The following is a 15,708-nucleotide window of genomic DNA, read 5'->3' on the forward strand; positions in this document are numbered from 1 at the left end:
GACCCTTGACCCCAGCTGGGGACCCCAGATAGAGACGACCCTTGACCCCCAGCTGGGGACCCCAGCCAGTGTCAGCCCCCTGCGCTGCTGGCCGACCCCGGGGCCCACGGTCAGCGCTGCACGTACCCTCTGGCCCTCAGCCAGCCCGGCCAATCAGCAGCTTAGAGGATGACCTCACAGCCATTCAGCTGTCGAGACCACTATCTGATGGAGCCTGACGGAGACACAATGTGGGTGGGTGGGTGTGTGTAGTTTCTGTGTGTGTCATTTCTATGTGAGTGTGTGTGTGTGTAGTTTCTATGTGTGTCATTTCTATGTGTGTGTGTGTGTGTGTAGTTTCTATGTGTGTCATTTATATGTGTGTGTGTGTGTGTGTGTTTGTGTGCGTATTTTCTATGCGTGTCTTTTCTATGCATGTGTATGTGTGTGTTTAGTTTTTATACGTGTAGTTTCGATGATAGTGTGTGTGTGTGTGTGTGTGTGTGTGTGTGTGTGTGTGTGTGTGTGTGTGTGTGTGTGTGTGTGTGTGTGTGTGTGTTTGTGAATCGATGTGTGTGCGTGGTGTTTGTGTGGTTTCTATGTGTGTGCGTGGGGAGGGTAGTGTGTGGGTGTGTAGTTTATATGTGTTTAGTTTATATGTGCGTGTGAATGTATGTGCGTAGAGCTTCTGGAAATATTTTCCACTGGCTCAGTATTTCCCTTCAGACAGACCCTGTGTTTCACACACACACACACGAACACACACACACACACACACACACACACACACACACACACACACACACACACACACACACACACACACACACGTAGCGTGTCGCTGGGTCTGGGAGTCGTTGGCCAGACAGAGGGACGTCATGAGATCCTCAGTATCGTGTCACCTGGAGAAACGTCTCATACCTGACAATCACTCATTCATACATACCTGACTTTCACTTATTCATACATACCTGACTTTCACTTATTCATACCTGACAGTGACTCATCATACATACTGACACATTCATATATCCTATAACAGTGTATTGCATTTAGAAATGGTGGTGTATTCTATATTTTAGATTGTTACTCCACCACAGCAGTTTCAGTATTATATACCTCCACAACTAACTAACTAATTAGTAGTTCACTCGTTTTCCAAAACAACAGGCCAGCCCAATAGATCTATAATATCTATATCCATCAATATAACTCTTATCAACTTCAGAGGAACTTTAATGCGTTGACTTTTCCTCATTGAGTAACAGGGGAGTGATCAGCCGATGGGCGTGTCTAAAGTTACTATATAATGAAGGTTCGGGGCTGAACGGGTATTGAACTACCAGCGACAGTAAAGAAGCGATAAAGCGAATCAAAGCAAATCAAAATGTACTCGAGATCAGAGAGCTTGACTATGTCTGTCCGGACCTCCTGCCCGGAGACCTTCGCTGCTGTCCGGACCTCCTACCCGGAGACCTTCGCGTCTGTCCGGACATCCTACCCTGAGACCTTCGCCTCTCAGCGGGCGACGCGCAGCACGCAGCCGGAGATCTTCACCTTTGAGCGGATACCCGCGACGGCCGCCGCCGTCCGCTCCTACGGTCCTCTCCGGTCCAAGAAGCGCTGTACCCGGGTCATGTACCCAGCCAAGGTCCGCATGCACCTCCCGCCCGTGGAGAGGAGCGCGGCGAAGCGGTGTCTGCTGGCCCTGTGTCTGGTGCTGCTGTGGCAGATCTACACCGAGGAACCCTGCGCTGACACGCCGCCCGGCAGCGCCGACCCACAGGTCCTCCCGCTGCGGTCTGCGGAGGACCAGGTCCGGCGGCTGGCTGAGGTCGACGGTTTCTCGAGCCTCCAGCTGCCCGCCGGGGAGGCGGGGAGCTCGGCCTGGTTAAGCCTCCTGTCCAACGGCTCCGGTGGGGAGACGGAGTCCGACAGGTCGTACGACCACAGCACCAGGAACGGCTACATGGTGGCCCTGCTGGTTTACCACAAGCTCACCGATAACTGAACCGGTCCTGAACAGACGACCACACGAAGGACTTGGTCACCAAGCCAGCCGGAGCACATTGCCCGGAGGCCCACGACGGATCCCGCGACGGAGCCCGGGTCCCGGAGCCTGGAGATGTTTACAGGGGGTCTGAATGAGGCTCTGTGAAGGAAAGTCCCCACGAGTACCGATGAAGACCCCGATGAGGACCTGAACCAGTGAACCTCCATACTTGAAGAGAACTGATGAGAAACTTGAATTATGAACCGCACTAGGCTGTATTTATGGATTCACCAGATGAAACTTGTTCTTGAAACTGACACGAATATCTGAAGTTATTTATTTGTTATTTATTAATTTGTTATTTATTGTTATTTGCTATTTATAAATTAAAGAAAATGTCTCAAATGAAACAAGTGAATGCTTTCTGCCTCTTTTTGGGAGCCTATATTTGGAAAAAGAAGGAGCTATTATAGAGTAATACTACTTAATTATTTCAAAGAATTTAGTTACAACTTTATATCATGTAAATGCTACAACTACAAGAATGAACTTAATAATTAATACTTGACTACATGTTACTGTAAATGGTAGTTACTACTTTATATAAGGTAGTTACTGTAGCCTATATCATTTAGTTACTACTTTATAGAAGGTAGTTAATAGTGTATATCAGTTACTAATGTTTATCTTGTAGTTGTCAGAGCGCAGCCAATGAAACGGATGTAGGTCATATACAAGATAAGAATATTCATTATTTTAGCCTCATTAGGTGTAATTAACAGACGAATCAGAATCAGGTTAGTTTTCACAGAATAAAAACAAGGAATTTGACTTGGTAAAAATAGATGGCTAGTAAAAAGACAATAAGAGACATTCTCTAGTACAAAGTGTAAGTGGACGGGGGGGGGGGGGGGGCTTATATTTGATTCCCACTTGAGGTCATGGGAGGTGACTGAGCCCAAACATAGACGCAGAATTAACTCATTAGGTGCAAGAAACACCGTGACGGTATCGGTGAGCAGAAGAGCTCCAGGTGACGTCAGGAGGCCTGACGGTATAGCTCCGCGCTGGGGCTCATCCTCAGGGTCTGTTCTCTCAAACTAAAACAAGATTCATAGTAATGTTCAGAACAGCTGCTGACTGGTTCAACCCACAGTAAGGCCAGTATGATGACCCAGGAGGAACCATGGCAGAGTCAGTCAGTCAGTCTGCCTGCCTGTCTATCTGTCTGTCTGTCAGTCAGTCAGTCAGTCAGTCAGTCAGTCAGTCAGTCAGTCAGTCAGTCAGTCAGTCAGTCAGTCAGTCAGTCAGTCAGTCAGTCAGTCAGTCAGTCAGTCAGTCTGTCTGTCTGTCTGTCTGTCTGTCTGTCTGTCTGTCTGTCTGTCTGTCTGTCAGTCAGTCAGTCAGTCAGTCAGTCAGTCAGTCAGTCAGTCAGTCAGTCTGTCTGTCTGTCTGTCTGTCTGTCTGTCTGTCTGTCTGTCTGTCTGTCTGTCAGTCAGTCAGTCAGTCAGTCAGTCAGTCAGTCAGTCTGTCTGTCTGTCTGTCTGTCTGTCTGGACAGGGTGAGGGGGAGGTGAGGGGAGGGGAGGACAGGGACAGTGTGGTGAGCCAGGTCACCACACTGTCTGACAGCAGAACACAGCCTGCTGAGGACCTACTGGGGGCCAGGCTAGTTACCCCTGAGGACCTACTGGGGGCCAGGCTAGTTACCCCTGAGGACCTACTGGGGGCCAGGCTAGTTACCCCTGAGGACCTACTGGGGGCCAGGCTAGTTACCCCTGAGGACCTACTGGGGGCCAGGCTAGTTACCCCTGAGGACCTACTGGGGGCCAGGCTAGTTACCCCTGAGGACCTACTGGGGGCCAGGCTAGTTACCCCTGAGGACCTACTGGGGGCCAGGCTAGTTACCCCTGAGGACCTACTGGGGGCCAGGCTAGTTACCCCTGAGGACCTACTGGGGGCCAGGCTAGTTACCCCTGAGGACCTACTGGGGGCCAGGCTAGTTACCCCTGAGGACCTACTGGGGGCCAGGCTAGTTAGGCATGTGTCAGTGCCCCCCCTCCAGGGGAGAGGGGGGCACTAGTCTGTAAAGTAAACACACACACACACACACACACACACACACACACACACACACACACACACACACACACACACACACACACACACACACACACACACACACACACACACACAGACACACACTCACTCTCTGGACTTTCCCACCTTCCTGCTCCAGTGTGGCTCCTCCCCCTCTGCATTCCTGCGGCTGAGTCAGAGGAAGGAGAAGGGGGGGGGGGGTAATGTGTAGGCTATTAAGCAGACTCTTACATGCCACAAAGGAATTTAAGTGCAATCCAGAGGGTGTGATTAACAACATTTGAAATATATAAGAAAGGTAAAAAAAAGATTAATAATACCGATAAATAAGAATAGCAGCTGAGATAAACGGTATTGCACAGTAGTGTTTTCTAATAAATGGGGGCTGTTGACACATGCTAGGAAGGGGGGGGGGGGTTGTGTACACACACACACACACACACACACACACACACACACACACACACACACACACACACACACTAGGAGGGGGGGTTGTATACACACACTAGGGGGGAGTACAGGTGAGTACAGGTGAGTACAGTACAGGTGAGTACAGGTGAGTACAGGTGCATTAAAGCACATCAAAGTATTTCCACAACATTTCTGCTATGCAGGAAATGTTGATAGAAGAACTCAACAGAAGCTCAGCAGAGCCCAGCCGGTTGGACAGGTGAGCGGGGGCCCAGTGAGCTCAGGAGAGGGACAGCATCAAAGGAATGTGAAGCACATCGCTCCTCACCTGGGGATTTACCACATGTTGGAACCCGCAGGTGACATTCATGGAATAACTTCCTGGAGTCTCTTCACCTGCCGTTCTCAGGCCGGAGAGTGAAAGGATCGTTGGTGACTCAGGGTTCAACAACCTCTCCTGGTGCAGAGTGCATTCCTGGAGGGACACACCTGCTCAGTGTCTCCTGCCCTGATTCTAGACTAGCTCACTAACGTCTGGTCTAGCCAAGTAACGTCTGATCTAGCTAGCTCAATTCTGGTCTAGACTAGCTCACTAACGTCTGCTCTAGCTAAATAGAGCCTGATATAGTTAACTAGATTCTGGTCTATACTAGCTCACTAGAGTCTCGTCTAACCAGACTCAGGTTGAGACTAGCAAACTAGACAGGGTCTTGACTAGTTAACTAGGGATTGCAGCTCAATAAACTGGTATCTGCTATATACTAGCCAACTAGAACAGATAACTTGAGTCTGCTCTCCCTTTCTAGAGTCTAATATAGACTAGCTAACTAGAGACTGGTCTAGTTAATTAGAGTCTGGTCTATACTAGCTAATTAGAGTCTGTTCTAGACTAGTTAACTAGACTCTGGTCTAGACTAGCTAACTAGAGACTGGTCTAGTTAGAGTCTGGTCCATACTAGCTAATTAGAGTTGGTTCTAGACTAGCTAACTAGAGTCTGGCCTGGCTAATTAGTTGGTTCTAGACTAGACTTACTAGAGTCTGGTTAGTTTAAGAGCTTCCCTGCCTCCCGTCTCCTGGCGACACAGACCCAGTGACGCCCAGCAGCTGGTCCTGACGTCATGATGAGGAGGCTGTTTACGGTGAGGGAACGTTAACATCCCCCTACGTCAGGGCCCAGTGTTTAGCCAGCCTCCCTGAGAGGTCAGGGGGCTGAGCCCCACTAGTTAGCCAGCCATCTCAAGAGGATTCATAACTGTTAGCTCTTCTACTATTTAGACAGTGAGCAAACCTGTAGCTTCTGTTTGGTTCAGGTCGGGTGGGTTTGTTAAGAGAACTTTATTTATCTAGCTCACCCAGTCCCTGAACAGGATATGAATCTCCCAGGTCCTTCTACGTCAGAGGCAGCAGAGCAACAACATACCCATAACAACTATCTAACCCAAAATAAGACATACCCATAACAACTAACTAACCCACCATACGGGTCAGAACAGGGAAACAGAACAGTGAATACGATCTAAGAACAGTGAATACGATCTAAGGGTTAAATAAATACTGAAGGGTTTAATAGACGGATGGGAAGGAATGAAGGACTATTATGGGCTGATCTGGTCTGGTCTAGTCTGGTTTTGTTGGGGTCCATTCTGGTCTAGTCTAGTCTAGTCTGGTGGGGGTCTGATGGGGGTTTGGTCTGGTCTCAGTCCGGTCTAGTCTAGTCGTCTTGTCTTGACTTTCAACTTATGTTCTATTTTTCCTAGTCTGTCTCTAGTGTGCAACTTACTTTTGAGCTCTAATCAACCACTAGGGTGTACCAGTAAGGACTAGGCCCTACTGGTACACCCTCTAGATACCAGTAAGGCTCAATCCTCAGCATAGTGTCCCGGGATCCCTTTGTGAGGTCGGCCCCACAGGAAGCGCTCTGCCTCCACTTCCTGTTGAGCCATGCAGAGCAGCGGTCTCCACAGAGAACGCTGAGCTGTTAGAGTTTGTAGAACAGTAGACCATAGACCAGTAGACCATAGACCAGATATGAACACATTACTAAAGTAGACCATAGACCAGTAGACCATAGACCAGTAGACCATATCAGATACATCATGTCAGAAGGATCTCATCATTGGGGCTGAGGGGTTCTGACAGCGCAGCAGGAAAAGCGTCTGCTTTTATCTAAACGACTTATCCAAACGACGATGTAACATCGTTTAATACACACAATGACACACCGACGGCAGTGTCAACCATGCCAGGCGACAGCCAGCTCGTCAGGAGCAGTTAGGGTTAAGAGTCTTGCTCAGGGACACCTCAACACTCAGCTAGGAGGAGCTGGGGATCAAACTAGCGACCTTTAGGTTACAAGACAACTGCTCTACCTCCTGAGCTAAGCTGTCCCCCTATCTCCCTATTAGTAATGTGTTCATATCTGTCCCCCTATCTGCCTATTAGTAATGTGTTCATATCTGTCCCCCTATCTGCATATTAGTAATGTGTTCATATCTGTCCCCCTATCTCCCTATTAGTAATGTGTTCATTTCTGTCCCCCTATCTGCATATTAGTAATGCGTTCTTATCTGTCCCCATATCTGCCTATTAGTAATGTGTTCATGAGTATGAATACTTCAAGGTAATTGTGAGTTCATGTGTTTCATGGAGAGGATGTGATGATGTGTTGCTGAGCTCAGCAGGAAGCAGCTCTCAGGAACCTGAGTCACTTGTGGGGTAGATGATGACATGAATCCGGGTCAGAGTAGATGATGACATGAATCCACGTCAGAGGAAGGTTAGAGAGGAGCAAGAAGTCTGACCAATGAGGTCGACAGTTAAAGGGACTTAACTAACTACCTGGTCTGTACTGGTAACCTGGTGGTGGTCTGTACTGGTTACCTGGTGGTGGTCTGTACTGGTTACCTGGTGGTGGTCTGTACTGGTTACCTGGTGGTGGTCTGTACTGGTTACCTGGTGGTGGTCTGTACTGGTTACCTGGTGGTGGTCTGTACTGGTTACCTCGTGGTGGTCTGTACTGGTTACCTGGTGGTGGTGGTGGTGGTCTTGGTTACCTCCTAGTGATTGCCGCCCCCTGCAGACCGGTATCTGAACTAACCCCTGATCGTTGAGTCCCACTGTGCTGCCCTCTAGTGCCCAACGTGTGCGCGCGCACACACACACACACACACACACACACACACACACACACACACACACACACACACACACACACACACACACACACACACACACACACACACACACACACACAGGTCCAATTTGACCAATTTGACAGGTCCAACTTAAAAGTTAAGTTGGACCTGTCAAATTCACAAAATTGTCCCTTCACACTTTTTAGAAACAAATACACTCGGCAGACTGGCGGGTTTAGTCTCAGGGTGTCAAGACTCCTTATCATATCTTCCACTGGATCTCTCCAGACTGCCGCTCTCTCTCTCTCTCTCTCTCTCTCTCTCTCTCTCTCTCTCTCTCTCTCTCTCTCTCTCTCTCTCTCTCTCTCTCTCTCTCTCTCTCTCTCTCTCTCTCTCTCTCTCTCTCTCTCTCTCTCTCTCTCTCTCTCTCTCTCTCTCTCTCTCTCTCTCTCTCTCTCTCCTCTCTCTCTCTCTCTCTCTCTCTCTCTCTCTCTCTCTCTCTCTCTCTCTCTCTCTCTCTCTCTCTCTCTCTCTGTGTTTGGGGCGGGAGTCTCAAGATCCCGTCCCCCCGTTCCTTCCTATTCCTCCTTCTCTTCCTCCTCCTCTTCCTTCTCCTCGGCGGAAGCGGGATATGATGTAAAATTATAGTGAAACTCTTTTTGTTTGAGCAGATCCTCCGATGCATTGTTGTATTTGCCGCAAAGACTTCAGCGTTCGGTGATCAGGATTTCTTCCTCCTCTTCCTCCTCTTCATCACCTCCTCCGGAGGTCGGCCGGCGGCGGGAGCAGCGCTGCTGCCAGGTAGGCTCCCCGTCGAGATGTTGAGATGTTGGTCTTCAGAGACCCTGGAACAAAACCCTTCACATCGCTGCTTTTGTTTGCCTCCTTTGTTGTTGAGAAGCGAAACGCAGCCGGCGATCAAAAGCTGTGGAGGAAAGGTTTTCGGGTTGAGAGTTTCGGAAACTTGCCGAACTGGAGGAGGAGGGAAGTTTAGGAGTCGAGCGGAGATGGTCTGTGTTCAGTTTAAGATCGCATCCGGGGAAGTTGGGCCACTCTGCTTATCCTAGCGCGTCCCTGTAAGGTTAGACTGATATTCATAGCGGTTCCTACCAATTCTCCTTAAGACAGGAGCCTCATAGCGATCCCTACCAGGGGCGTAGCACCACATTCTGGGCCCTATATACAATAAGTCTACTAGTAGACAGCTAGGATGATATAGCCATTTCGTAATGGCATGACGTCTGGGGCTAACTAGCCTATATACCATAGGTTAGTATTTATCATGTAGCCTAATAACGGCTTGGTATTAATTTAATATTGGCTTACTTCAAATCAGTAGCCTACACTTTATTTATCCATCACCTTAATATCCAAGGCCTCATCATTTTAAAGTGTAGTCTATTGTCTGCTCTTGCTTTGGGTTGTCTCTGTTCGTTTTTTGCAACGATAAAGGAGGTAGTTATGGGGTTTCATCGTGTGTGTTTAAATGTTTATGCTCACCTTTCTTAGAAAATTAGTTAGTCAGAACCTGACTTCCTTCATTTTGTCTTCTCTGCCTGTCTTTCTTCACCTTATTTTCTGTCAGCCAGACTTCAATTAATTTAACTGGGGCTTTGACATATTGCCGCATCTCCATCAGGAATAAAAAAGTTCACAATTTTGCACTTTTTGAAAGGGGTGTTCACAGAGCAGTCACAGCAGTCTTTACATTTAACAACAATGTACCCAGTGCTTAATGTGTAAAGTGGGAGGTCCCGGAACGCAGAGGGGAGGTGGATCCGGTGATTTAGTACGCCGATTAGAGGTAATGGAACAAAAGAAATGGCTACTGAACTTGTGCCGATGGACGATGTCATGGTCCGTCGTGATGGCTGCCTGACATCATGATGGCATCCCCCCCCCCCCTCTGTCAGACACACACTAATCCTAGCCTCTTAACCTAAATGCTTTGCAGCGACTGCTCTGTAAATTAAATTGAGAATATAACTGATGCATATGCATGCTATTTTAAATACGACAGCCTTTGCTAGAGACATGACGTTAGCCTTCCGCTATCTGATCGCATTTCTCGAGGCGGATAACACAGTGCCATGTCGCCAAACTAGGACTGTGCGGCTGGAGAAAATGTACAGCGAAGCAGCAGCCTCGCTCCGTGAGATCCTGTCCTTTGCGGAGAAAGTTGCCATCACCACCTGTAAAAAGAAAAGCGTTGATTACGGAGTCGTGCATGACCCTAACGCCTCGTGCCCACTACCTCCGTCCGTTGACTGATCCCCATTGACTTTGAATGGGGACGGACGCGCAATGCATTGTGGATCCGTCCGTTCCATTGGAGCCTTCGGCTCCGTCAAAAAGTTGAACATTTTTCAACTTTTTCGGCAGCGACGGATCCGTCATCCAATCAGATCGCGTATGCAAATTTAAGCACTGTGACACGACTCGGGCTCTGACGATACTGGAAAGCGGGAAAGCGGGTCATCTTGCATCGCAACAAGCAGGAAGAAGCGGGAAGAACCCGGTGAAGCGATTTGCTTGGCTGACGGATGCCTCTGCAAAGACTACTCCTCCATCCGTCAGCCACGCATTCCCACGTCCTTTGACTGACGGTGCAGTGGGCACGAGGCGTAACCCTAACCCTTTTTACCGACTGGGTTGTGCAGAGTGTGATCCTGCAGACCCGCTCAACACCAGAGAGGCACACTGCGAGAAACATGAATTTTCGTTTCCAAATATTTATTTAAAAACGAAAATATCTGTTTTAGTGTGTGTATGTTCAACTCAATGGTTTTATATCTTAAACAAATTCCGTTGCAAAGAGGAGGCGCGCAGGATCAATATCCTTATTAAAAAGAGTTAGTCGGCCAACGCTGACACATTTTGCCGATTGTAAATTGACATGAGATATTGTAAACGTTCACAATCCTGCTCTGTGATATATAATTTATTATATTCTATTCTATTCTATTCTCTAGGGTCAGTAACCCTAACCCTATCCAATTCTATTAACTTATGCGTGGCGCACACGCATAAGTAGTTTATTGGGATTTTTTCCGTAAATTAATGTATGCATATTATTATTTTATTTTATGCATGTTTTTATTTAATATTTTTTTACGAGAGGTACCGGATCTGCCCGTATAAGTACCGGAACACAGGGAGGCCAGATTAAGAGGTGCCGGATCTTGTTCCGGCAGGATCCAGCTCAAATGAACAACTGAATATACCAACTCATTAAACTAATACTCTAAGATTGCATTTAGATCGATATTCATCATGACATTTAGTTATGTTGTTAAATTATTTGAACAACAATCAACAAATACAAAAAAATTAATAATAATTGAACCTTCCCAAGGGCCCCCCCTCTGGCTTGGCCCCCCCCCCAGCCGGTCCCCCTGCACCCCCGGTCCGCGGCCCTGGGCCCCCGGTCCGCGTTCCTGGGCCCCCGGTCCGCGGCCCTGGGCCCCCAGCCCGGTCCGTCGGCCCTGGGCCCCCAGTCCGTCGGGGGGCCCCCGGTCCACGGCCCTGGGCCCCCGGTCCGCGGCCCTGGGCCCCCGGTCCGCGGCCCTGGGCCCCCGGACCGTGCGCCCTGGGCCCTAGCACTCACAGTGGGGTCAAAGCGGAGGGCTGCAGATAGGAAGTAACCTCCCACTCTACTGCCAAGGTCAGTATTAGATGCTGGGGTTTGATTTGTGACAGGTAAAGGTCTAGGAAGAAGGGCATTAAGGAGATGAAGTAGATCCCTAAGGTTGAGGTAGTAGGTTGCTAAAGGAAGTAGGTCCTTAAAGGGGAGGAAGTAGGTTGCTATAGGAAGTAGGTCCCTAAAGGCGAGGAAGAAGGGTTGCTAAAGGAAGTAGGTCTTTAAAGGGGAGGAAGAAGGGTTGCTAAAGGAAGTAGGTCCTTAAAGCGGAGGAAGTAGGTTGCTAAAGGAAGTAGGTCCTTAAAGGGGAGGAAGTAGGTTGCTAAAGGAAGTAGGTCCCTAAAGGGGAGGAAGAAGGGTTGCTAAAGGAAGTAGGTCCTTAAAGGGGAGGAAGAAGGGTTGCTAAAGGAAGTACGTCCTTAAAGGGGAGGAAGTAGGTTGCTAAAGGAAGTAGGTCCCTAAAGGCGAGGAAGAAGGGTTGCTAAAGGAAGTACGTCCTTAAAGGGGAGGAAGAAGGGTTGCTAAAGGAAGTAGGTCCTTAAAGGGGAGGAAGTAGGTTGCTAAAGAAAGTAGGTCCTTAAAGGGGAGGAAGAAGGTTGCTAAAGGAAGTAGGTCCCTAAAGGGGAGGAAGAAGGGTTGCTAAAGGAAGTAGGTCCTTAAAGGGGAGGAAGAAGGGTTGCTAAAGGAAGTAGGTCCTTAAAGGGGAGGAAGTAGGTTGCTAAAGAAAGTAGGTCCTTAAAGGGGAGGAAGAAGGTTGCTAAAGGAAGTAGGTCCTTAAAGGGGAGGAAGAAGGGTTGCTAAAGGAAGTAGGTCCTTAAAGGAGAGGAAATAGGTAATCCTGACCCCAGCAGGGGGTCTCGCTACCAACACCCTAAATATACCTGCTTAGATATCTGTTTTACTGGAGGTTACCACCAAGTACCTGAGCTGGACGCCTGGTTCCGCCATCACTAAGAGCGAGCAACAGTCGCACAACAAAGTCCTCTCTGACAAAGGGTTAGGGTTCGCACAACAAAGTCCCAACCCGCAGTGATGGAGCGAGCTCAACAGAGACTCACTGGTTCAGAGTTCTCCTGGACTCTGCATAGCATTCCTATTAGAGAGCTCTACTCTATGAAGGGGAGAGCTCTACTCTCTATGAAAGGGAGAGCTCTACTCTATGAAGGGGAGAGCTCTACTCTATGAAGGTGAGAGCTCTACTCTCTATGAAGGTGAGAGCTCTACTCCATGAAGGTGAGAGCTCTACTCTATGAAGGTGAGAGCTCTACTCTATGGTTTTCCCCCCTCACAGAGCATAAAACCCCTCCAACAGCCCATATGTGACTGAAACCCTGCATATCGTCCATCATTTGATAATAAGCATGTTCCACCCTCAGTCGGGCCTTCAGTAGTCCCTTCAGAACCATTACCGGCTCCACACTCTATGAAGGTGAGAGCTCTACTCTCTATGAAGGTGAGAGCTCTACTCTATGAAGCTGAGAGCTCTACTCTATGAAGGTGAGAGCTCTACTCTATGAAGGGGAGAGCTCTACTCTATGAAGGTGAGAGCTCTAAAATATGAAGGTGAGGGCTCTACTCTATGAAGGGGAGAGCTCTACTCTATGAAGGTGAGAGCTCTACTCTCTATGAAGGTGAGAGCTCTACTCTATGAAGGTGAGAGCTCTACTCCATGAGAGTGAGAGCTCTACTCTATGAAGGTGAGAGCTCTACTCTATGGTTTTCAAAATCCCTTTATTGCACCACTACAAGGAGAAAACAGATCACTATCACATCATCACTTAAGAGCAAAAAAAACAAAACAAAAACAAAACAGAAACATCCCTAAAATACAACAAACCTGTCCACCAGAACACCTGTTTCTCTAATCAGAAGCTTACATTCAGCTCTCCGTCCCCCCTCACAGAGCATAAAACCCCTCCAACAGCCCATATGTGACTGAAACCCTGCATATCGTCCATCATTTGATAATAAGCATGTTCCACCCTGAGTCGGGCCTTCAGTAGTCCCTTCAGAACCATTACCGGCTCCACACTCTATGAAGGTGAGAGCTCTACTCTCTATGAAGGTGAGAGCTCTACTCTATGAAGCTGAGAGCTCTACTCTATGGAGGTGAGAGCTCTACTCTATGAAGGGGAGAGCTCTACTCTATGAAGGTGAGAGCTCTAAAATATGAAGGTGAGGGCTCTACTCTATGAAGGGGAGAGCTCTACTCTATGAAGGGGAGAGCTCTACTCTATGAAGGTGAGAGCTCTACTCTATGAAGGTGAGAGCTCTACTCTGTGAAGGTGAGAGCTCTACTCTCTATGAAGGTGAGAGCTCTACTCTATGAAGGTGAGAGCTCTACTCTATGAAGGTGAGAGCACTAAAATATAGTATGTACTAAGTATTCGGATTCAGCCCAGGTCTTACTGAAGGCATTTAATGGTCAAAATATTATTAATAAATATTTGAATATATTTGAATATTAATATTAATAAACAAACAAACTTCGAATATGATTTTTGGGCAATAGTCAAAGCCCTACTATATGAAGGGGAGAGCTCTACTCTATGAAGGGGAGAGCTCTACTCTCTATGAAGGTGAGAGCTCTATTCTATGAAGGTGAGAGCTCTACTCTATGAAGGGGAGACCTCTACTCTATGAAGGGGAGAGCTCTACTCTCTATGAAGGTGAGAGCTCTACTCTATGAAGGTGAGAGCTCTACTTTATGTAGCTGAGAGCTCTACTCTATGAAGGGGAGAGCTCTACTCTCTATGAAGGTGAGAGCTCTACTCTATGAAGGGGAGAGCTCTACTCTCTATGAAGGGGAGAGCTCTACTCTATGAAGGTGAGAGCTCTACTCTATGAAGGTGAGAGCTCTACTCTATGAAGGTGTTTAATGGGGAGTGAGGTTGGACGCAAGAACATCACAGACCGAGACCAGCGTTGGAACAGTTCAACAGTTTTATTGTCCAAAACGGGAATCCAAGCTAGCTGGAGACAGTCAAGGGTGAGCAGGCAGAGGGGCCAGGGACAGAAGGCTGCTCAGGATACCAGGGCAGGGACGACGAGGACGGGTCAGGGACAAGCAGGGTCGAAGCCAAGGAAGCATTCCGGGAAATAGTACTGGAGAGCTTTGCATGCTGCTAAAGACAATCTGGCCGAGACTGAGTGGAAGGAGTGGGTTTGAATAAGGTGAGAGAACACAGGTGAAGGTGGTGGCACTGATGAGGTGGGAGTGGCAGGCAGGTGATCAGGAAAACTACTGGCAGGGCTGGCAGTGGGATGGAAAGCCAGGAGCAGATCATGACAAGGTAAGAGCTCTACTCTATGAAGGGGAGAGCTCTACTCTATGAAGGTGAGAACTCTATTCTATGAAGGGGAGAGCTCTACTCTATGAAGGGGAGAGCTCTACTCTATGAAGGTGAGAGCTCTATTCTATGAAGGTGAGAGCTCTATTCTATGAAGGGGAGAGCTCTACTCTATGAAGGGGAGAGCTCTACTCTATGAAGGGGAGAGCTCTACTCTATGAAGGTGAGAGCTCTATTTTATATGAAGGGGAGAGCTCTATTCTATGAAGGGGAGAGCTCTACTCTATGAAGGTGAGAGCTCTACTCTATGAAGGGGAGAGCTCTACTCTATGAAGGTGAGAGCTCTACTCTACTCTATGAAGGTGAGAGCTCTATTCTATGAAGGCGAGAGCTCAATTCTATGAAGGAGAGCTCTACTCTACTCTATGAAGGGGAGAGCTCTACTCTATGAAGGTGAGAACTTTATTCTCTATGAAGGTGAGAGCTCTACTCTACGAAGGTGAGAGCTCTATTCTCTATGAAGGGGAGAGCTCTATTCTATGAAGGTGAGAGCTCTACTCTCTATGAAGGTGAGAGCTCTATTCTCTATGAAGATGAGAGCTCTATTCTATGAAGGTGAGAGCTCTATTCTATGAAGGGGAGAGCTCTACTCTATGAAGGGGAGAGCTCTACTCTATGAAGATGAGAGCTCTATTCTATATGAAAGGGGGGGCTCTATTCTATGAAGGGGAGAGCTCTACTCTATGAAGGTGAGAGCTCTACTCTATGAAGGTGAGAGCTCTACTCTATGAAGGGGAGAGCTCTACTCTATGAAGGTGAGAGCTCTACTCTACTCTCTGAAGGTGAGAGCTCTATTCTATGAAGGCGAAAGCTCTATTCTATGAAGGGGAGAGCTCTACTCTACTCTATGAAGGGGAGAGCTCTACTCTATGAAGTGGAGAACTCGATTCTCTATGAAGGTGAGAGCTCTACTCTATGAAGGTGAGAGCTCTATTCTCCATGAAGGGGAGAGCTCTATTCTATGAAGGTGAGAGCTCTACTCTCTATGAAGGTGAGAGCTCTATTCTCTATGAAGATGAGAGCTCTATTCTATGAAGGTGAGAGCTCTACTCTATGAAGGGGAGAGCTCTACTCTATGAGGGTGGGAGCTCTACTCTA

At 48.0% G+C, this 15,708-nt stretch overlaps 2 protein-coding genes across 4 annotated transcripts in view; both read left to right on the top strand.

The window, feature by feature from the left end:
• Window positions 1–1,298: 1,298 nt before the first annotated feature.
• ier3 (immediate early response 3) lies at window positions 1,299–2,385 on the top strand. The gene has a single exon (XM_030371356.1). The coding sequence runs from the start codon at window positions 1,367–1,369 to the stop codon at window positions 1,988–1,990; it is 624 nt and encodes a 207-aa protein (XP_030227216.1). The 5' UTR covers window positions 1,299–1,366; the 3' UTR covers window positions 1,991–2,385.
• Window positions 2,386–8,171: 5,786 nt separating this feature from the next.
• The window catches only part of ddr2l (discoidin domain receptor family, member 2, like), a 40,823-nt gene continuing 33,286 nt past the window's right edge, over window positions 8,172–15,708 (top strand). For 2 of the 3 annotated variants that reach the window (XM_030370576.1, XM_030370577.1), the window contains exon 1: window positions 8,173–8,421. The gene's annotated coding sequence lies outside the window, so the exon portion shown is untranslated. Of the gene's footprint in view, window positions 8,422–15,708 lie in introns of all 3 variants that reach the window. The other variant, XM_030370578.1, reaches the window with a different exon arrangement.

The sequence above is a fragment of the Gadus morhua genome, chromosome 11 (genome assembly GCF_902167405.1).
Source record: "Gadus morhua chromosome 11, gadMor3.0, whole genome shotgun sequence".
NCBI classification, from domain to species: Eukaryota; Metazoa; Chordata; class Actinopteri; order Gadiformes; family Gadidae; genus Gadus; species Gadus morhua.